Raw genomic sequence first — 24667 nt, forward strand, 5'->3', positions numbered from 1 at the left:
GTTTCATGCACACAAATAACATTGCGAATATGATCTCAATTCTAAGAAGACTTTAAGTATTCTAACGGTGAGCAGTAAGGTGGCTTACAATTCATTTTCATTTCATTTTTTATACTTCCGAACTTCTGACTTCTAAGCTGATCTTTGATTGTCATTAAAAAGATCGTCACCCTTGATCCACTTGCACTGTTGTTTGAGTTGGGTTATTTAAAACCTTGATTAACACTGAATAACATAACTGGCTGGTACGAATTGTCAAATATTGGCTTCATCTTTTAGACATACCTAAATGTCGACTAGATCGGAGGCTAACAATGACCGTTGATGTTGGGCATGGAACGTGAAACAATTGCTTTTTTCGTATGGCTTTGGTGATGTTTGGCATAATCAAAGTGTTAACAATATTGATAATTTTATTGCATTATTTAAACAAAAATCTTGGGATATTGACATTCAATTTATTTTCTATGCAACTAAGAAAGGATTTTTAGTATTATCAAATGCAAGTTTCTGTTTATTTGTGTTCTGGGTTGTTACCATGCAAATTTTATTACAAATAGTTATTAAGCGCTCTGTAATACATTCTTGACGTATTTTACTTGTACCTTGAATAAATAAATATATAATTAGAATCATGTATGGGTGCGTTTACGTGAGTGGAATGGGTGGGTGAGACTTTGTGACGCAACATTTGTTTCTAACACGAGTGGCCAGCGCTTTTGATTGTGTTTAATTATTTTTTAAATCTCACAATTGTTTATTTTGTCATGTCTCGTGACAGAGTGTACATGCTGACTGTATTGTGGGTGTTATAAATTTGCTAAATCGTTGGTCAATGACGCGCACGGTCGCCGTCTCGTGCATACATATGAATGCAACTATTTCGGGGTTCAAATCAGCGTACCATGTAGTGGTGTTATGGATAGATATTGGACAACGAATGAGACAGCAGACTGTATGACGTAATTGGACAATAATTTCAAGTGATACTAAAATCCGAAAATCGTCTATTATTATTCTTTGAAAAACATTCACGTTCGATTTGCAAATCTACTAAACAAAACAAGTGTTCCGACTAGCAAAAAACACATACCAAATCAACATACAAAATGCCCCCCCCCTCTATAAAGACACTGATCCAAATTCTCACTTTTATTTTTTTTACTATGTGAGCACAAGTAAACATACATTAAATACATGTAAAATGCAGGTTCATAATCAAGTATTATGTTGGTTAAGAAAACCATTACGGATGTTTACTCTTTTTCTCTAGTCATTGTGTGTATTTTATAAACATGATTGACTTGAGTCTGTTATATTTAGCAAACATAGTTAGTAGTTACGCCAGTTAATTGCTGCACCGTCAGTGCTAGTTAATTGTTGCACTGTCGGTATTAGTTAATTGTTGCACTGTCAGTGCTAGTTAATTGTTGCACTGTCGGTATTAGTTAATTGCTGCACCGTCAGTGCTAGTTAATTGTTGCACTGTCGGTATTAGTTAATTGTTGCACTGTCAGTGCTAGTTAATTGTTGCACCGTCAGTTTAAGTTGATTGTTGCACTGTCAGTGCTATAGTTAATTGTTGCACTGTCAGTGCTAGTTGTTTGTTACACTGTCAGTGCTAGTTAATTGTTGCACTGTCAGTGCTAGTTAATTGTTGCACTGTCAGTGTTAATTAATTGTTGCATTGTCAATCCTGTTTAATCATGCTACATGTATCTGACAATCTTCGTCTGAAGGCCACTATAAATCAGTACGTCATCTGTCTTTGGTACTAACTAAATGCTAACTAGCAAACTAACAACAAGTAAGCTTTTAAAAGTACACACATAACGACAGGAATGAGTCCAATTGTTAGCGGGTTAGCACCAGATATGTCCACTTCTTCACATGGGTTGTCAATGTTTTGGCTCCAGCCAGTCGCAAACATTCTTGTCGATGCGCCGCTGCCGTTATAAATCTTCATTGGAACAGCAAAGAAAAATGACCCCTTTGCCGGTAGCTTATCAAGATTTCCAACATTCTCCAACCCTGGAAATTAAGAAATATTTTTAGATGAGTATACTAGTATTAAACATCAACGTTTAATCTAACATGCAAAATAGTTCATTTGTTGTGTAAGATGAACTTTTCCATCTATATCACTTAAATACTTATTATAAATAATTTTGTCAGCTACAAACTAACTAGGTATAGTGTTGGCTGTGGCTATGGTTACCCCAGCCGGGTAATAATCAGAGTCAGTGGTAAAGATTTCATTATTCCATGCCTTTTTTGGTAACTCTATGCAGCAAACTATGCAAATTTCAGTGGAAATTAAACCACAATATCCTGTACACAAATGAAATGTTATTCCATATGAATTCACCATTAGTATCGTCAGATTTATGCTCATTTTGTCATGGTACCACCGAGAACCTAGTGCATCTTTTTGTTGAATGCGAGTCTATTAAAGTCCTCTGGACATCAATTTTTAATCTATGGGGAACAAAACTAGGATGCCCAAGAACATTGTCAGCAAAACAGATTATATTAGGAGACAAGGACTTCTCCCCTCTACTAAACCATATAATTATAATTGTTAAATGAAATATCTATACGTGTAAATTAAAAAAGGAACTACCATGCTTTAATCTCATAAAATCTGACATACGTTACACGCAAAAGATAGAGTTAGACATTTCAAATAGAAAAAATAAAAAGATTTCACATGATGAATCCTGACGAAAATGACCGCCGAGATCTCGCCGAGAACGTGAACCACGTGAACGTGAACAGTCACGGTGGTTCGTCGGACGCAATGACGAGAGAAAAAAGCCCAAAACAAGTCTTGTGGCTTTCTCACTGTTAGTTACGTATGTATTACATAGACGACGAGTCGTAAACTGATCTTTGAATGATAGAATAAAGTTCACGTTGCGAATTAACTGTACCCCATGATTGAATATGGTATCGCGTGCTAGGCTCTGACTCTGGCATCTAGTCTTGTGAGTGTGACATGAAGACCACCACTAGAGGGCGTTGAAGCTTTACCTGGAATGTTATTTGCAAATAGAAGCTGATGAGATTCATATAAGCGTGACTGTCCGAAGTCGATAGAGGGCGTATCTACTCCAACTGCTCTAATCTGAAATTAAGATGGTAGAGTATAGTAGTTAGCACTACTGATGACTGGTAATTAATAATAATAATAACAACAACGACAGGTGCAGAAACAACCAAAACATGCATTTTGATATTAACCCAATCATATTCTTCCCCTTGTTTTATTGTTACAAAATACGCTAAGTCTTCTGGGTAATCATGTTATCCATTCAATGTATGACAATCACCACCACGCGACTACCCAGAAGAAGTACTCTGAGAGATAGGTGGATTTAATCAGAATTTTAGGCAAATATGGTTTGACAATCATTTTCTATATAACAAAGTAAGTGTTGATTCCTGGAAAAGCAGTCTCATTTACTCAAATGTTGGCCGATGTTAAGTACCGAAGTGGTGGAAAAAAACTAAAATTATGATTATCTCTTAGAGTAAAGGACTTTCTCTGGATGTGTATCAAGCTGTGTGGGTAAACGAGAGTAGCAGGGAGGCATGAAGACAACAAACAAACAACCTTTTATTAGGTGTACGAAATTTCAACAGTGTGCCTAGTCTGCCTGGATAGTGAAGACACATTTTTTTTGCTCAGAGGGGACACAAACCTGCATATATTGTGTTATAGGTGATATTTTGTTGGTAGCCTTTGACGTATAAAGTAGTACGTTTCATATGGTTAGAAACTGTTAGCAAACAACCGAACATTGCCGAGCATTGCCGAGCATTTATGTATATTCAACTGTGGACGTGTTTTCAGCATCTTAGAATCAAATCCAAGGCGTTTTTTTTTTAAATGGCGACCCAAACAGAACAGATCACGCAGTTTTTCAAGATAAAAAGCCTCACCGATCACCAAAACCATGCAATTGGGTCGTTACTAGCTGTGAAAAAGGATGAGTTTGTTGCAACAAGGACAGGGAGTGGCAAATCACGAATATTGTGCAACAGTTCTTGAATGATCAGTCAGGTAGTGTTTCTGAGATTTTCTTTCAGAGTTGACAGTTTTATTACTTTGTTAAAACATGGTCGACATAAATATCTGTCACCTTGCTGACGAAGTATGTTACAAACAGCCTGCAACGTTGGCATGAAAAATGTGGACAACTGGCAAACAACTTAAACACAATCTACACGCACGGTTACTAGAAGAATTTTGAAGTTACCGTGCTACGCGTGACTATTTCCGGGATTTTGAACCCGCACGGTTTGGTGGAGTCGGCAATGAGTCGGAACCAACAAACCGCGCGATTCGGACGATGTTTCGAATGACGCCAGTTTATGAACGAAACGTGCTGAAAACTACAAGTACATGTAGTATGTTATTTCTCACCTTTTTATTAGCTATAAGCCATCTTGCCGTATCAGGACTGAATCCCGGGAAGTGGAGAATTGAAGTATTCTTTCCTTCGGTACCAAGGTAAGTCAACTACAAAAAAGAACAATTGCATTGTTAAAATTCAAATGTGATATACAATCTGGAGCCATTTATCCTATGCCAGAGATTTACAATATATAATGAAATTAGTTGACATGGCAACTGATTCGAATACTTACTTTGTCTGGCCAGCGTTGCCCCCAGCCGGAATACATTAACAAAATGGCGCCATCAGGTATAGGGCCGTTCTCCTCTTCCCATTGAGTTATATCATCTACTGTCACTTCCGCATCCGGGTCATTAGCAGCTTTACTGCTAATGTCCACCTTAATGGCTGGCCCAATCAGGGAATCTAGTGGTACTTGGTGAACGCGTTGTTTGTTCTAAGAGTATACATATACACAAATGTCTTTATATCTGTATTGGGCACAATTTAGGTCATAGCGAGAGATTCACAACGTGATTTACTACTACTATACTAGTACTAGTATATGATTTTTCCACATTTTATATAAGTACAATGTAGTTCCAATCACCTTTTCGGCCAATATGATCTCGCGAGATTGTAGGCGTGAACTACCGTACTCAGAATATACAACAATGTATTTTCAACGTATTCACACATTTGGGATTAAGAAGGGATTTGGAGTAGTAGCATACTGTAGAATACTTTATTTTCGCTATTTTCGCTGAAAGGATGATTCCGTGAAAATAAAATCCAGCGAATATACATTTTTCCCTATATTTCACATTCAACTCGTCAAAAATCAGTGAAAATAAATTCCATACAAAACACCCAAAATGCCTTTTCAGCGAAAATTAATTCCAGCTAAAATAAAGTATTCCACAGTATAATAGAACATGGCGTGGGTTAATCGGAAAGGCACAGCAGAGGGAAATCTGCTTCATATAAGATCCTAGTTAACGGTTTCTTAAAATTAATGTGTAGTCTCATTTTAATTCATATTTTTTCTATATATTTTATTTTTTTAATGTGATTTATTCAAAGGAATTCAAATTAAATAAAATATATGAAAAAATATGAATTAAATTATATTCTACATATAAGAAATTTAAAAAAGCAAAACTGGAATCTTATTTTTATCAGATTACATAGAGGGATAATTTATATGAAAATTGGTATATTTTAGATTGACAAAAATGAAAAAAAAAATGTATTATTTTGGTGATCATAATTTTAGGGTTTATCGGAGCCTCAAATACCGTAAGAAATATCGCAATTCGAAAAATACTCAGCATGGCTCTCCAAGGCCGTAGAAACCGTACAGGCCATACCGGCTATGGACGGACCACTTCTGCACGTCCCCCTAGCAGACGTGGTCATCATACGCCTCGGGCCTACGGCTCTCGATGGATGGCCGGACCAAGTAATTTTTGCTTCCTACGGCCGCGGCCTTGCTCTCTTTGTACCTCTTTGAGAAGTAACTAAAATAAAGCACCTCATTGCGTAGACTGGTCACGGTTTCTGGTAAGAGTCCTAGGGCGCTTTGCATTGAAACAACATGTATATGACTATAAACGAATGGTACTGTTTATGAGCTTACCTCAGCAAAATGACCGGGGGCGTCAAAGTGAGTACCGCCGTGCTCTGCTGCGCAGAAACTATTCGTTTCGAAGTAATATCCGTCACGATTAACACTCGACCCCGCTTCCCGTACATACGGATCAGCAGTTGGCCAGTAGATAGTTTCACCCTCAATGAAAGAGTAGCTCATGTCCAAAAACGGAGACTCTTCCGATTTTGCCGCAATTTGGCATGGTTCCTTGACGTCATCGCTCCACCCAGTAGCAAATATACGCGTCGGCGCACCAGTGCCATTAAATAATTTCATCGGAAGTGCAAACACAGTTGAGCCTAATGTCGGCAATTTGTCGAGTTCCGCGACATTTTTTAAAACTGTTGGATGAGAAAAATAACATTGTTTGATTAGTATCAGTAATCGAGTATATTGCAGACATGAATACACATACAGGTATGTGTTGTTAGTTTGTCCTATCACGTGACTACACGGTTCATATAAGTAGTACCCTCTTTTGACGAAGCGTTTTCGTATATGACGTCAAAATGACGCTGATGAGTGTAATTAGAATATATTTTGAAAAACAAAACATTAGTCTTTTTAGCGGACGATCACTGATCAAAACAACGTCGACGCTTTCTTGGTTCTTTTACAGAACCCATCTCGCCAGAAGGCGCGATTTATAGGCAATTATAATCAATTTCGATCACTATCAGAATACCTCGTTTTCGAAATACAATTCGATCGATTGAGTTCTCACCTGGAATGTTACTTTTAAACAGTATTGTGTGGCTCTCGTATAAGACGGCTGGTCCATAATCCAAAGATGCCGTGTCTATACCAAGCATCTTAATCTGTGAAACAATAATAGCCATGAACAATAAACAGGGAGTTGTGGTTGTCATTGCGACAGGATATTGAACTCATAGCCCAACATAACGAAATCATTTTTAATTTTCAAAAAAAAAAAAAAGAACCCTTTTTTACATTCTCCATCACCTCAATTGGAATTTCGTACCACTAAGCACCCAGTTGATATGCGGCACACATCCACCCTCATAATACCCAGCAGTTCGTTTGTATAAAGTTAAATTGTGTGCAACTTAAATGGCGTCCATGATAATATATTCACAAAGTAGCCACCTTCACCGCGCTCACCCCTCATCTTCTTCCTCCTCCTCCTCCTCCTCCTCCTCCTCCCCTTTCCTCCTCTTCCTCCTCCTCCTCCTCCTTTTCCTCCTCCTCTTTCTCTTCCTCCTTCCCATGCTACAAAAAGTACACACATACCTTTCTGTTGTCTACCAGCCATTGCGATGCATTAGGATGTACTCCAGGGAAATGCAGCATCGTCATGTCATTGGTAGCTGTACCAAGATAACGCTCCTAGTGATAAACATAGTTAAACTCTAGTGACCTTGCCCTTTGTTATATAATATCATTCCCTTTACCATAGTTTGTTTCAATGTGAATACTGTAAAACATGTTGAAAAAGCGGCATGCAATTTTAGCGAATTGTGGTAAAATGACGCAATAGCGAAATGTTGATTTAGCGAATCTCTCTTGTCATTGTTGATTTCTTTGTTTGGCGGCCATTTTGAATTGATAATAAAGTCATTAGCGACATCTTGAATTAGCGAGTCAGTTCTCTCGCTAAATTCGCGAAAAAGACATTCTCGCGAAAAAGACATGTTTTACAGTATGCATTGTCATAATTAATTTTGAATACAAACAAGTTTTGGGGTTGAAACAACAGTTGGAAAGCAGTCTACTGAATGTCCTTGATATATGTAAATATCTTACAAAAACATTAGTGCGTAATTTGTTTAATTATAATTTGTTTACATAATTTCCATATTTATTCAAAGTAATTCAGATATTTTAGTATAAAAACAAATTCCTTATCTCAGAAAAAAGAGCTGCATTTAGACGTGAATAGATTCATAAAACATGCAAGCAAACAGAAAATCTTAGCTAGCTTTTGTCCAAGTCAAAAATTAATGATCCACTGAGTGAAAAGTAAAAAAAAAACGCCCTCTATGAATAGCTATCATGTTGCAAGCACTGCTTTGTATGCAAATCTACTTAAATAGTTAGTTGTTGTCCAGAATCTACATCTTCAGACACTGCAATCTTTGTTTTTGAAGTGCGTTTTTAAATTAGTATTATAAAAGCTCTATCATTCTGCTCCAATAGCTGAAACAAATTCCTGTGAATTTTCATTTGTCGAATGAACTGTTTGTCAAATACAGAATACATATTTTGGATGCAACATTTTGCTTTTTATGTATTTCTTATGTATTGTTTTTGATTTGATAACTTTGGACTAAAGATTTTCTATTAGCTTCAGATCTTGATCAAAGTTTAGCACCCAATTCATAGGAGTTCTTATATTGATTTTCTGACATCTTGTTTTCTGTAAAGATTTTATTGGTAGGTTTGCAAATGTGTATCAGACTGTGCAAAAACTCTCTCCATGAGTTGGTTTTGAAACCCAGTCTAGTATTCTTATGGGATTTGGGAGATACATTACCAAGGATATTATTACAAGATAAATGATTTGCTTCATTGAACACATACAACAATGCATATTTCCACTGAGATCAATGACCTTTGAATGTGTATCACCAGTGATCAAGTAGAAACAGTCAAAATATTTTATCAGATTTTCTCAAATTTTGCATGCTATTTTCATACAGGACATCTGTCGTTCATACTCACGGAAGACTTTATGCTGATGAATAAGGTGACCAAGTTTGATGAAGTTTGGAATAGAATTAGTAAAGTTATTGTTCACAGAATAACAATTAATAATGACGACGACGACAACAACAACAACGACGACGACGACGACGACGACGACAACAACAACGACAACGCCGGACAGAACATTTCCCCTTAATATACCTTTCTCTTCCATCTTTGATGGTACGGACAAGGTAAAAACAGACATCACTATTACAGCTGTAATTTCTGGGAAATGTTGAAGTTGTATTTTTGCATATGAATTGTATTGAAGCCTTGGACGTAATGCGTCTTAGGTAGAAAACAATTATCAGTTACATTATTCACAAAATATCTGGGTCGGTTGTAGGAATTGACGAAAATTGTTGCAGATTCATTCGTGGTCCTGTTTTTCAGCATCTTAGGTGGTAATTAAGACACATGGATTTTCTGATCGGCGATCTGATCTCGTCTGAAGGTTTGTTTTTATATATTAAATCAGGTTCTGACACGGATAATTTGTGAACGGCGTACTCAATTTAGTGCATGGTTCAGTTGGCTTCATAAATAAAAAAAATACTTTCAACAAAATTTAGAAGACACTGCACTGTGTATATATGAATGTGCAGTGGTATGCCGTAGACGGAGCGTACATTATCCAGCTTCTGAAATAAAGGACACGCGGGTTTCTGTACCACGTGTTATTTTTGTCCAATTACGTCATACAATCTGCGTTCAGTCGTGCGGACAGTCGTGCGGTAATAACTAAAATCGTCTAAATATTTTTCACACCACTGCATGACAGGTGAAGGTATGATTTGAAACGCTGCGAAATCCCGAAAAGTCGTCTGTAGCAGTGTGCGTGTATGAACGAGCCAGTGACAGTATACGCCATGGCAACGTCACCGAACGAGCCTACATTCTGACGTAGTGGGACGTAACACCACACGCATCAGAAACCTGCATTAGGTGCATTCAATCATATCAAGTAGCATGCGTTTCAGCTGCATAAACTGAAGCTGATTTATGTCGACATGTGTGGTCTTACCTTGTCTGGCCACCGACTCCCCCACCCTGTATAAACCATCAGGATGACGTCATCGGGTATTTCTCCGTTAGCCTCTTCCCACGACAACAAATCATCCACCATTAACTGCGCGTCTGGATCCACGTCTGCTTTATCTTTGATGTCAATCTTGACAGCTGGGCCAATCAGCATGTCAAGCGGGATTTCATCCACATATGACATTCCCTGCAATATTATTATTAAAGCGACAATTACTTCCCATCAATGCACAGCCTGCTAAGTTTTCCATAGAAGTGTTCGTAAACAAATAAGTAAGTTTGTATTAAAAATTCGCATTGATTCAAACTGATAACCTTTTCTGCAATTCGCGCCCTCTAACGACGGACGTTTAAGGTGCAGCAATGTATCCTCGGGGGCGGTGCTACGTCACAAGGCGTTCCACGTTGCTACGACGCGCACCACTGTACATGCATTTCTATGGGCTCTGTGCGCGCTGCTGTGGAACGCCGGTCGAGCCGGTGAAAATTCGAGAAAACAACACCAATTCAACTTTGAAGTAATCCCGAACAACCAAATTTATATATGTTACACACATAGGGCTAATCTTGTTATACTGTTCAGAGGAGTCTCAACAATCATCGCAAAGTACCGTTTTCTGCGAGTTTTGGGCCTTTGTTTTCACCGCCGCGGGTTGCCAGGCGGTGAAGATGCCCGGATGTCCGCGCCCGAGGATTAAAGCGCGGCAGTCGTCGCGCCGCGTCCTGTTCGATATGGGACTCATAGTGACGTATACAACGCGTGTAAAATACATTGTTTATTTACATGAAATTCGAACACGCGCTGCGCGACGACCACCGCGCTTTAAGTAATCACTTTCTGAATCTGTGGTGACATTTCAGAAATGAAATAGTATTATAATTAGTCCAAACTACATCGTCACTTATTCTTGTCTGTTTGTTTGTCATTTTGCTGAAACTAGGTTACAAATCATTCAATTAAACAAAAATCGTATTTTTTGCGCCACAATTGCATCCTGTTTTACGTATTCCATCAACTAGCTCCCGACACTATGGCCGATTATGTTTATAAAGGTGTACGGTGTTGTAATTAAGGAACCTTTCATGAGCCAGAGATGAAGCGCGTCGAACGCAAATTCGTCCTAATACAGTTGCGATGGCACCCGGGTGGTGGTGGTCGACCCCCGAAAAAATGCGCGACCTATTGCGCCTATGGGGCGCAAGGGATGGTGAGCAGATCTCACCCCACGAAAACTGTGTGCCTCTGTAATACGTAGAAATACGCGACAAGCTATTTGAAGGAAGTACATGTTACAATCATGTTGTTTTCAATTATCTAAGTTGTCACGTATGAGGGCAATGTTAATAATATGTGAATAATCATTCTTTTATCTCAGTCTTTACTCTTTTAACGTTTTTTCTCAATTCCGGTATTTTGTAGAGTTGCTAAATTGTTCGAGGCACAATAACATGAATTTACAGAAATAACCACGCCCATATTGAAAACCACGCTCAAAATATAACTCGATGTTTAATTACTGTTCACTGAAATTTGAGTTACTAGCAAAAAAAAAAACTAACTGAGCAAGTAAGCAACAACTTGATTGGACAGCATTATAAATAATTAAATAAACAAACAAACAAACAAACAAACAAACAAACAAAAACACAAAAATAAATAAATAAATAAATAAATAAATAAATAAATATATTGAGACGTTCAATTTGCGTATATTGCACCCCACAATGCAATACAATACAGTCCTGGCTGCCAGACATAACGAAATACCTATCAGTGAATGCCGACACTATAGTGTGCTTACTATACGCGACAGACCTGATGTAAATTGTAATTGTTTAGCGCATGGATAGCTTCTTTTTCGGTTTGACCAGTTTACAGGGTGAAGAGCGTGTTATGGAACCCAAACAAAGAACACAGGACGGTGTACATAGTGTACATTTCGCAGGATGTCATCGAGATATTTCAGACCGCGTGGAAGAGGGCACTACCATTGTTTCGACATGGCGTGCCGAACACAGAAAATCTATAAAACGAGATTCACGTGAATTTTTTTTCTTGTTAATGTAAGTCATCGTACAGTGTTCCAGGGTCAATGTACGCCAATAGACATTGGACCATCATCACGTGGTCAACGCAACAGGCAATGAATCAGTCAAAAAGTCAAAGATTGTTTAAAGTATAAGTTGTTATTCTGGAGAATAGCCAGGCTGCGGTAAGGGCATTTCGATAAATCTCACCCTCTAATGCCGTAAATGGGTGACACCAAAGCCGTTAAAAACGTCTATATCGTTTTGATGAATGAAAATTTTGTCTTCGAAAGATTTTACTATTTCCAGATAGCCAAAATATAGTGGTCAATTTGAACGACATTGCTGTCACATTAAACGCCATTTTGACGTCATAGATGTGCCCTGTCACTAGAGGGCGCGATTTATAGGAATGGCGTATTTATATTATGGAAGGTGACAACATTGAAATATTTTGTTGGTAATTAGTTTCCCTTATAATGGTTAATCACTGAGGAATGTGTTAATTAATGTGTTTACATTTGTGTCACCAGTCTTGCGTGGCAAATGACAAATGAATATAGCTATAACACTTGAGGGAAGATTAATTTAATCATTCCCAGTCGTTCATTCTCTGTGGCGTCTCCCGTCACGCGTCGAAATATTGAGTGATCTGCTATTTGAATTTGTGATTGTAATTACAACATATATACACGGTAGTCTCCTCACATGATATGATAGTGATACTGATTTAACCGGGTGATATACGTTACGTAAATGCCCATTGCGTCCGACATCCGCTTGATGATGTATTACAGGCGATGCCATGGTTCATTTATTGCACAAAGGCTTCTAGTACATACAAAAGAGCGTCCCGGAAATTGATGTTCACGCAGTTATAATATGTAATCAGAATTACTATTTAAAAAAAGGGTGTACATTATTTACCCGAAGTAAACCAGCCCGGGATAATTATTCGTGATATTTAAAAAAAAAAGTGAGTTAAAATTATTTCCGGTTCGGACACTGCGATTTATTCCATGAGCGTACTATATATAGGGGGTTCGAGACCCACTATAAAAAACAACGTTATATGACTTGACTTGACATGAGTGTAATGGGTCAGGTAAACTTTACAATGTTTATAGTTTGAAATGTCATTAACTGACTGTGCCACTTATCGCTGGAGTGTAGGACCAGTACATTATAATAAGCTAGGGAGCTGACAGATAGAGAGTCCTGAACAATAGCTTGGACACGCCAATTGTGATTTTCAGGCGATTGGAAACTTCAGATTGCCTCACGTCTCGATCATCTAGGGGCTGACCACACTATTTTCGTAATATGAACTGACGTATATAATTTAACCTGAATAATTTTTACACCAACTTACCTCTACTAAATGCCCCGGGGCATCGATATGAGTCCCACTATGTTCATCAACACAATAGTTATTTGCTTCGTAATAGTATCCACCCTCGGTAAACCCAGCAAATTCCGGCGAGAGCGTATACTGGTTTGCTGTTGGCAATCCGATCGTCTCCCCCTCCTTGAACACGTGCGTCATATCGAGGAAAGGCGACTCGTCACCATTACCTCCTCGGCACAGATTACACATTGACAGTAAAAACAGTGCAGCAAACGTTACCACTGAACGAACCATGTTTCCACCGCGGCGGCGCTCGGGTGTGGTTGTGTGCCGGGGCTGTAATGCGGAGAAGGGTGAATACAAGATTATACGCAAATATGACACGTGATTACCATATTTAAACCTTGAGTCTATCTATTGCCTGATTTATGTCACTCATGCGAACTTTAAAATACACGCCCTCTCTGTTTGATGTAGAGGCCTGAACTATGTGTGAAGTTAGCCCCAGGAACAACATATCATATTATCAAAATAACAATGGCCTTCACCAATTGTTTCCTTGGTAATTAGCGTACATTGTTCATGTTGGTATGAATTAAATAATTATATTAATGATAAAACATTATTTAAATATGTGATGTTATTATCATTTGAAGCTTGGCAGCAGGCAGAACGCTCACCATTGTCCTGCCACTTTCTAATCAAAACAAAATTTAACATAACTGTTAGACAGAGGAAATATTTTATTATATTTTAGTATTACCAGATGAAATACAAAGCAAAAACTAAAATGCTGAGACGCTGCTTGGGCAAAATCTAGGGTAGGCTAAGCCCTGTTTTTTTTTACCTCACTAGTTGTCTTAGGTTTGACCACAGGTGATGAGTGACTGTGGTTTGACTGCAAACTCCACGCCTACTACATTAACATAAACAACAAACTCAAGAACTAGCACCTTGCCACAAAACACAGACTTTCGGCATTTTTCCATCGACCGATCGCACAGTTTTGTAACCGTCCGGTCATTCCTCTCTCCACCAACCCGTGCTGTAATTCTATCATAGACATATAGTATATTCCCGGGCGGGCATCCGGGCATTTTCACCGCCTGGCAACCATCACGGTGAACAAAGACCGAAAACGCCCAGAAAATTGTACTTTGGTATACTTGTTGACAATCTACTGAACAGTGTAACAAGATTAGCCCCTATATGTGCAACATATAAACATTCTGATGCTCAGGATTACTTCGAAGTTGAGTTTGTGCTGTTTCCTCGATATTAGCCTTTTTCACCGGCTAAACGACCGGCGTTCCACAGCAGCTCGCACAGAACCCATATAAATACATGGTACAGTGGTGCGTGTCTTAGCTACGTGGGACGTAGCTCCGCCCCGAGGATACTAAATTATCTATGGTTCTATTCGTGTAATTAATGTTACAACTGTGTAATTGTATTCGATCTACGCTGATCGATAATACGTGGAGGCAGTAAGCTGGAACATTATACCTTGAAATTCAAGATGGTATTTTTTACAGTCCACAAATTCTTGCGTTTTAATAGATTATATTGGTACCCTAAATTCTGACGATCGAATAGAATAATCGCCTTTTTGTCGCCTTTACATTGTACAGACATAAACAACCCATGTCTGACAGGCGAAGCGCAGACCTTTAGAGACAAACTCGTCTAAAAAGCATATCAAAACTATAAATATCATAGGTACAGGTAATACTTTGAGAGAAAGATGAAGAAAGTATTGTACTTCATATATATTCATTTTGTTTTTTTCATTTGTGCATTTAGATGTTGGATTTGCGGAAGATTATTTTTTCGATGTGAGGAAAATGAGTGACAGTAGAGACCATTATATTTTTGTGGCAAAACAAACATTTCTACGTATATTGCTTAACTACTGGGCGCTATATCGTATATCAGTCTACAGATAGATTATATTGACTTTCGTTTCACTTTCTGTGTTATGATTTGGCAGTGACGTAATTAATAATATTCCAGGAATATGTTTTATTTAACTGAATTATGGAATGATATTAATTCCACAACTACCTGTGGCATGATATCCATGGTAATATGAACACTCATACACATACATTATATATTGAATTTCATATCTCGTTTTATGTATAAAACACTCAACTAAACAACAAAATGTTAGTGACGGTATTGTCAGTGAAATCGCGCTCAATTATGTTGACAAATGTTTGGTTCACATGCTAAAATTTGAACGTACACGCATGGGTGAGATATGTGGGTCTCATATAAACAAAGAAGGTGACTTTGACTGTTGCGCAGATCAACGAGTACAAACAGAGACGTTACGAAGCTTTAATTAGGTATTTTTTAGGTGATTGGAAGGTATCGAATGAGTCACCGACGGTGATTTGTGCAAGTCGCGACCAGGTAAAACCTCATACTCGTGATTTCCATTAGAAGAGCGCATTGGATTGTGGGAAAATCAATGTTTATCAATACAAATATCGCACATGCGCAGCGCGACGACTGCCGCGCTTTAAAAGGCGGTGGTCGTCGCTTTGCATCCTTACTCAATATGGGACTCATAGCGACGTATACAACGCGTGTAAAATACAATGTTTGTTAGTCCCCGTTCGAACGAAGTCCGAAAACGGGGACTATTAATTTGGGTTTGTTCCGTCCGTCCGTCCATCCGTACGTACGTACGTCGGGAGCTATATCTCGGACACCCATTGACGGATGTCATTCAAACTTTACATGAAGACAATACATAATGTCTTACATATGCGCGTCAAGTTACTTTATGATCGGCCATTTTGGATGTAAAATTTGCTATTTCTGATACCTAAACGTGTCCACAGCAGTTTCTCGGAGATGACTGGGCCGATTTGTATCAAAGTTGGTATGATGATCATACATATTGGGTTGTAGGTGCACGTCATTTTTTTTCGTGATTCGAACAAATATGACCGACTTGCGGCCATTTTGTTTTTCATGGTACCCATGCTACTTTCTCTTGAATGCAATGAAAGTTTCTCTTTAAATTTTGTACAAAGACAGTATACCAATAGATACATCAACATGAACATTATTTTTGTAATTTGATTCAATATGACTGCCCAATGTCAAATTCTCTCGCACTAAATCATATTTTTTTACAAATCCATTGGACGGGGACTGTGTCATTAACAATGACTTGTTTACATGAAATTCGAACAAGTACTTCGGGACGACCACCACCCTTCAACAATGAGAGTAAATTGGCCGCTTGTGATCCACTCTCGGGGTTCACCGCGCTTTTCTCAGCGCGTGAACGCTTCTTAGACTACCACGGCGAAGTTGAAAAGTGTGAAGTCAGTCCGCGTGCTCGAGAATAGAAAATTCAAACAGAATACCAGATCCCCGCTTCAACAATATTACTGTTATACACCAGTAAATTGCAAATGACATTTGTTGGAAAATCACATATTAATTACTGAAACCAAAATTACTATCATTAGATAAACAAACAGTGTGGGAAAGACCTTCAGCGTCTTGAGGGGTCAAATGTTTCTACCCACAGCAGCGTTGTTCATTATATTTATAAATCCACTCAAAGGCATACAATTACTAGCCCTACGGGCATAAACGAAGGGGATAATCTGACAACGGATGGCTGAAAACAGATGAAGCAAGGGTCGGGTGCACATAAAATTCACCTAGATAGAGCCGTCTTATCACGCAGCCCAGTCATGCCTTTTAGAATGTGCACTGTACTTCTGCATGAGTGTCAATGTTATATTTTTTACCGTCAAATCGTTTCAGTAAGATGTGCCCGAATTGCAACATTCAAGGAAATTCCCCCCTAAATGATGATACACGACCGTCGTGAATCCTTTCACAAAATAAATCCGCTTTATTATTTATTCAATTTGCCAATGTTAAATTATCTAATTAAATTCATCAACAATTCACAAAGAAATGATAGAAAAATATATACACGCGTCGTACACGTCGCATGGGTCCCATATAGAACAAAACACGGCACGAACACCGTGACGTTTGAGGTACAAAAACCTTGAAATCAGCGCCTTGGTAATATTACGATGCTTGGTTTACTCAGACACTTATTTAATATAATTTGCCTTAGCAAGGTGTAACAAGCAGCCTGTCGGCTGAGATAGCTCCGCTGTTAGCAATGCACATTTCAATTAAAGAACAGAAGATATCATTAGAAAATGAACAATATGCATAGTATCAATGCAATGGGACTTGCTGTTTTTAACAAGAATTCAAAAATATCATTTTTCACCATAAATGATTGTGGTTTTTAACAAGAAGAAAATATCACTTTTTACCAAAAATGACAAAAATATTCATCAAAATTAGAGAATTGAAGATATCATCATGAAATGAACAAATTTGAGAGTGGTCCACATGTAGTACCTATATATGTAATATCAAAGCAATTGGACTTGTCGTTTTTAATAAGAAGTCGAAAATATCACTTTTTACCAAAAATGACAAAAATATTCACCAAAATTAGAGAATTAAAAATATCATTACAAAATGAACAAATCTGAGAGAGGTCCACATGTAGTACCTATATATGTAATATCAAAGCAATTGGACTTGCGGTTTTTAACAAGAAGTTGAAAATATCACTTTTTACCAAAAATGACAAAAATATTCACCAAAATTAGAGAATTGAAGATATCATTATGAAATGAACAAATCTGAGAGAGGTCCACATGTAGTACCTATATATGTAATATCAAAGCAATTGGACTTGCGGTTTTCAACAAGAAGTTGAAAATATCACTTTTTACCAAAAATGACAAAAATATTCACCAAAATTAGAGAATTGAAGATATCATTATGAAATGAACAAATCTGAGAGAGGTCCACATGTAGTACCTATATATGTAATATCAAAGCAATTGGACTTGCGGTTTTCAACAAGAAGTCAAAAATATCACTTTTTACCAAAAATGACAAAAATATTCACCAAAATTAAAGAATTGAAGATATCATCATGAAATGAACAAATCTAAGAGAGGTCTACCCAAGGTACATATACACCAAGTATCAAAGCATTCAGGCTTGTAGTTTTCAAGAAGAAGTCGAAAAAGTAAAACATTGACACGGACGACGGACGACAGACGCCGGACGCGGGACGACGGACGACGGACGACGGACGACGACGGACAATCACTCATATGATAAGCTCCGCTCGACAAAGTCGACAGCGGAGCTAAAAAGCCGAGAAGCGCCGCCCTATACCCCCTTGCTCGCTGTGTCCAATCACCCAACATTTTTTCGTATGACTAGACACTAGGCCGTAAGGTGTGCACGAAAGTGTCGGAAGGCTGACGAGTTCGCACTCAGTATCCATTAAAACATGGAGCCCCAAGGTTAAAAGTAATGCATTTTTTTCTTTGGCTGTTCATAAATTATCTCTAGAGTATTCTTTTGTATACTCTAAAGGTCACTCACTCACTCACTGGATGTATTAATCAACTTGAAAATCACAATGTCAAGCATGTAAGAATTCACAGGATTATATTACGACAGCGATGGCAAGTCGCCGCGGTCCACTTCGGATATTGCACCAACAACTGGACGCATAGGGAGGGCATTTTATTTGGAACTTAGTACGCATGCTGCAACACGAAAACGCGTACTATGGATGGCTTTTAATCGTCACTTCTACGCAGTACGGTGTTGAAAGTTATTGAAAACGACAAAATAAGAGTATTTTCCCAAAACTAGAAAAAAATGTTTCAATCTCCATGTCTTATTTTGTGTGTGTGAACTCCTGGTGAATTTGTATCCCATCTTATATTCAGAATTCTCGGGAATCATCTCGCAAATTTGATTTGCTTTTGATGTATTTGTACTTGAAATGGGTTATTTTTTGCTAATGTGTAAGCTTCAATTCGAGTCACGGTGCCCCTGGGACTGAACTATCTGGTTTCATGGATTCCAGAACGTCCTCTTCATCCTTCCCCTGCGAAAAATTCCAGAAACATCTAAACTAAAATGATGGACCCCTTCTCCTCCGGGAATCTCCAATTCTCAGAAATATTTGAGCTGTCCAGTTAAGCTATTTAAAAAGGTTGTCGATTTCCTGCATGTAATATACACGAGCGTATTTCAAAGCACACTCAGATGTTCATTACTGCCTTGATAAAATAGAACGGTTCATACCGACTAAAAAAAATGTGCAAGTACGTGTCAGGAACGGCATATATAGTTCCGCTTTTCGCTCTTTATCCCTGACTCACATTTCCTTTGTTGATCTATGCTCTGTCAAGTCATCGATGCATTCAAGCAGAGCACATACAATGTTGGGTAGTAGAATTACAACTTACCTTTATGAGCTATTTGACCTTGCATGATACAAAATGTTTGAAGGTGACCTGTTGTTTCTATGTTAACTTCAATATTATTAATATGAACACGGATGTTAGTTATTTAAGTGTTTCTATCACGTGGACATGTCAGGCAACACTGTGTGTAAAACGTTCAGCTGTATGATATTCAAATGATGATCGAAAGTTAACATTACCAGTCCTTCTGGAGGTCGATTACGGACATTCAACCTACTAGTATTTTATTAGAGAAATAAAAATCGACCACATGTGCTTGTTTCAAAGAAATTTAACTTAAGGTAGAAGCTTAGTCATAATTTTTGACAAAATTGGTCATAAATCGCATGACAATGTTCATTAGTTTGTTATGTACAATTATGAAGCATTATTTTGTGTGTCACAGTTACGCTGTTTGAGAAACGTGCCCTAATATTTCTTGAAAATTGCTATTTTTAGAACAATTCTATAGAACACAATGTTAAAGAAAAATTGCATTTTTTGACACTTTTTAAAACCCAGAGTTTTTAAATAATTCAGAACAACAAAATTACTCCTTCATTGACAATATATGATTTTTTCAGCCTATGTCACCTGATTATATTTTGAGATATAGCATAATATCTCTGCCATAGGAACCTGTGGTAGAAGTGTTATAATAGTGTCAAAATGGCTTTCCACTAAAATACAACCATCAGTTTCTCGAAAAAAAAGCTGGTGACCCCCGCATTTTATTAGGTCAATATCCTTATTGCCTTGGAGTACAATTTATTGCAAAATGAATAAATTTTTTTTTTTTAATTTATGAGTATGCTTCTACCCTAATGACTAATTTCAGACACAAATTGATATTTTTGAATCTTTTCCCCAAGTATTCATACATACCTATATCAATTATCAGATTGTACCACCAACATTATTGAATACACATGCATTGGAATCTATGTCTTGTAGGAAACTAATTTTCACAGGATGTTTAACACATTTTTCGCAGCGTAACCAAGCAATTATTATGCTGGCCTTGTAGAAATAGCCAAAAAATAAAATCACTATTTAAAATATTCTGATGATAATTATAAGACAACTTACTACCTTGAGAGTGACTGTGTTGTTTGGTTTACGAGAACGTAACACATCACTACGAATCAAATAACCCCACAACTGGTAGTCATCAAATTTTTGACTGTTTACTCCCTTTCCTATATTTAGCCACATACTACCCGATACGATTTTAAAGTCAATCAATCGGAGCGGGCAGAAACAATGACACCAATTGAATGATTCTGTTTCATGGACTATGTGTTAGTGTCACGGATAATCACTAAAGTGTGACAGTTATACATAATGCGCACAATCTATCGTTGAGTTTCAAGTAACACTAAAACTTTTATTGCGCCATAATTAATGCATTAATCATTGACATAAATATGTATAAAGTTCAAACTGGAACATTTCAATTGACGTCATTGCGCACTGCCCTCGCTGACTCGTTGGTTGTTTTAAACAGCCACTGAAATATATAAATATTTATAAAAATCTAGAGAATGCGTTTGTGGTCGCGATAGTACTGAGTCATTTGTACCTATTTAGCAAACACAGCATATTATAGCACGTAATGTACGTGTATGCTAATTACATACAAATAAAAGAAAGGGATTATTTGTTTGAACGAAAACTTTTTTTCAGCAGTCATGTGCATAGTCAGCTGTGTAGGTGCTGTTTCCATGTGTATATCTAGCTGTCTTGGTGTTGTTCACATGTACATAGCCAGCTGTTTGGGGGCTGTTTATATGTGCATATCTAGCTGTCTAGGTGTTGTTCACATGTACATAGCCAGCTGTCTAGGGGCTGTTTATATGTGCATATCTAGCTGTCTAGGTGTTGTTCACATGTACATAGCCAGCTGTTTGGGGGCTGTTTATATGTGCATATCTAGCTGTCTAGGTGTTGTTTACATGTACATAGCCAGCTGTCTAGGGGCTGTTTATATGTGCATATCAAGCTGTTTGGGTGTTGTTCACATGTACATAGCCAGCTGTGTAGGTGCTGTTTATATGTGCATATCTAGCTGTCTGGGTGTTGTTCACATGTACATAGCCAGCTGTCTAGGGGCTGTTTATATGTGCATATCTAGCTGTCTGGGTGTTGTTCACATGTACATAGCCAGCTGTCTAGGGGCTGTTTATATGTGCATATCTAGCTGTCTGGGTATTGTTCACATGTACATAGCCAGCTGTGTAGGTGTTGTTTATATGTGCATATCTAGCTGTCTAGGTGTTGTTCACATGTACATAGCCAGCTGTTTGGGGGCTGTTTATATGTGCATATTTAGCTGTCTGGGTGTTGTTCACATGTACAAAGCCAGCTGTTTGGGGGCTGTTTATATGTGCATATCAAGCTGTCTGGGTGTTGTTCACATGTACATAGCCAGCTGTTTGGGGGCTGATTATATGTGTATATCTAGCTGTCTAGGTGTTGTTCACATGTACATAGCCAGCTGTCTAGGGGCTGTTTATATGTGCATATCTAGCTGTCTAGGTGTTGTTCACATGTACATAGGCAGCTGTTTGGGGGCTGTTTATATGTGCATATCTAGCTGTCTGGGTATTGTTCACATGTACATAGCCAGCTGTGTAGGTGCTGTTTATATGTGCATATCTAGCTGTCTAGGTGTTGTTCACATGTACATAGCCAGCTGTTTGGGGGCTGTTTATATGTGCATATTTAGCTGTCTGGGTGTTGTTCACATGTACATAGCCAGCTGTTTGGGGGCTGTTTATATGTGCATATCAAGCTGTCTGGGTGTTGTTCACATGTACATAGCCAGCTGTTTGGGGGCTGTTTATATGTGCATATTTAGCTGTCTGGGTGTTGTTCACATGTACATAGCCAGCTGTTTGGGGGCTGTTTATATGTGCATATCAAGCTGTCTGGGTGTTGTTCACATGTACATAGCCAGCTGTTTGGGGGCTGTTTATATGTGCATATCTAGCTGTCTAGGTGTTGTTCACATGTACATAGCCAGCTGTTTGGGGGCTGATTATATGTGTATATCTAGCTGTCTGGGTGTTGTTCACATGTACATAGCCAGCTGTTTGGGGGCTGTTTATATGTGCATATCAAGCTGTCTGGGTGTTGTTCACATGTACATAGCCAGCTGTTTGGGGGCTGATTATATGTGTATATCTAGCTGTCTGGGTGTTGTTCACATGTACATAGCCAGCTGTTTGGGGGCTGATTATATGTGTATATCTAGCTGTCTGGGTGTTGTTCACATGTACATAGCCAGCTGTTTGGGGGCTGATTATATGTGTATATCTAGCTGTCTAGGTGTTGTTCACATGTACATAGCCAGCTGTTTGGGGGCTGTTTATATGTGTATATCTAGCTGTCTGGGTGTTGTTCACATGTACATAGCCAGCTGTTTGGGGGCTGATTATATGTGTATATCTAGCTGTCTGGGTGTTGTTCACATGTACATAGCCAGCTGTTTGGGGGCTGATTATATGTGTATATCTAGCTGTCTAGGTGTTGTTCACATGTACATAGCCAGCTGTTTGGGGGCTGATTATATGTGCATATCAAGCTGTCTGGGTGTTGTTCACATGTACATAGCCAGCTGTTTGGGGGCTGATTATATGTGCATATCTAGCTGTCTAGGTGTTGTTCACATGTACATAGCCAGCTGTTTGGGGGCTGTTTATATGTGCATATCTAGCTGTCTAGGTGTTGTTCACATGTACATAGCCAGCTGTCTAAGTGCTGTTTATATATGCATATCTAGCTGTCTAGGTGTTGTTCACGTGTACATAGCCAGCTGTTTGGGGGCTGTTTATATGTGCATATCTAGCTGTCTAGGTGTTGTTCACATGTACATAGCCAGCTGTCTAGGTGCTGTTTATATATGCATATCTAGCTGTCTAGGTGTTGTTCACGTGTACATAGCCAGCTGTTTGGGGCTGTTTATATGTGCATATCTAGCTGTCTAGGTGTTGTTCACATGTACATAGCCAGCTGTTTGGGGGCTGTTTATATGTGCATATCTAGCTGTCTAGGTGTTGTTCACATGTACATAGCCAGCTGTGTAGGTGCTGTTTATATGTGCATATCTAGCTGTCTGGGTGTTGTTCACATGTACATAGCCAGCTGTTTGGGGGCTGTTTATATGTGCATATCTAGCTGTCTAGGTGTTGTTCACATGTACATAGCCAGCTGTGTAGGTGCTGTTTATATGTGCATATCTAGCTGTCTAGGTGTTGTTCACATGTACATAGCCAGCTGTTTGGGGGCTGTTTATATGTGCATATCTAGCTGTCTAGGTGTTGTTCACATGTACATAGCCAGCTGTTTGGGGCTGTTTATATGTGCATATCTAGCTGTCTAGGTGTTGTTTACATGTACATAGCCAGCTGTTTGGGGGCTGTTTAAATGTGCATATCTAGCTGTCTAGGTGTTGTTCACGTGTACATAGCCAGCTGTTTGGGGGCTGTTTATATGTGCATATCTAGCTGTCTAGGTGTTGTTTACATATGAATAACCAAACTCTATAGAATTCTATTTAAACGTGCATAGCTTGAAGTCAGGCTACTGTTTAAACGTACGTAGCCTGCTGTTTAGGTGTTATTTGAACGTGCATAGCGTCTACACCCCATCCCCAACGAGTACTAAGTTTGTACCATAAAGATCCTTTGAGCTTAGAAATTACCCATGTATCAACATGATGAAAATAAATCTATCCTCCCGGACTGTGATCACCGTGATAGAATAACATGAAAAGAAGCGAACTGCTAATTATATTCCCGACATTGGTTGTGAAGACTGGAGGTGCGAGAGTATGTCGATTTATTTTCACAGCGAAGAAATACGATGAAAAGGTAATTAATTCCACCTGCTCTGTTTGGATTGGCAAATGAACGGGTAAACATAATAGCATTCCAAACTTCAGTTAAGGTGTTAAGTAGACTGGAAAAAATCGCAAACAAATGCATGTATTTTATTCACAATTCACAGCGGTTAACTTGTTGGTTTAACCCGCTAAACCACTTAGTTGTGACGTCACCATTCATCGCAAACATCTTAAACACACAGAAGGGGTTGTTGGTGCACATGAAAAGACATAGCGGGCTACGTTCGATATCGATACGACAAC

At 38.4% G+C, this 24667-nt stretch overlaps 1 protein-coding gene across 1 annotated transcript in view; it reads right to left on the bottom strand.

The window, feature by feature from the left end:
* Positions 1 to 1462: 1462 nt before the first annotated feature.
* The window catches only part of LOC100369881 (uncharacterized), a 34543-nt gene continuing 11338 nt past the window's right edge, over positions 1463 to 24667 (bottom strand). The window contains exons 2-10 of the mRNA XM_006822587.3: positions 13202 to 13513; positions 9785 to 9988; positions 7303 to 7398; positions 6776 to 6869; positions 6040 to 6392; positions 4654 to 4857; positions 4430 to 4525; positions 3034 to 3127; positions 1463 to 2031 (exon numbers count right to left, since the gene is read on the bottom strand). Coding sequence (XP_006822650.2) covers positions 1790 to 2031; positions 3034 to 3127; positions 4430 to 4525; positions 4654 to 4857; positions 6040 to 6392; positions 6776 to 6869; positions 7303 to 7398; positions 9785 to 9988; positions 13202 to 13471 — 1653 coding nt within the window. The 5' untranslated portion in view covers positions 13472 to 13513 and the 3' untranslated portion in view covers positions 1463 to 1789. The remainder of the gene's footprint in view (positions 2032 to 3033; positions 3128 to 4429; positions 4526 to 4653; positions 4858 to 6039; positions 6393 to 6775; positions 6870 to 7302; positions 7399 to 9784; positions 9989 to 13201; positions 13514 to 24667) is intronic.

This window comes from Saccoglossus kowalevskii, chromosome 18 (genome assembly GCF_978046115.1).
Source record: "Saccoglossus kowalevskii chromosome 18, keSacKowa6.1, whole genome shotgun sequence".
Taxonomy (NCBI): Eukaryota; Metazoa; Hemichordata; class Enteropneusta; family Harrimaniidae; genus Saccoglossus; species Saccoglossus kowalevskii.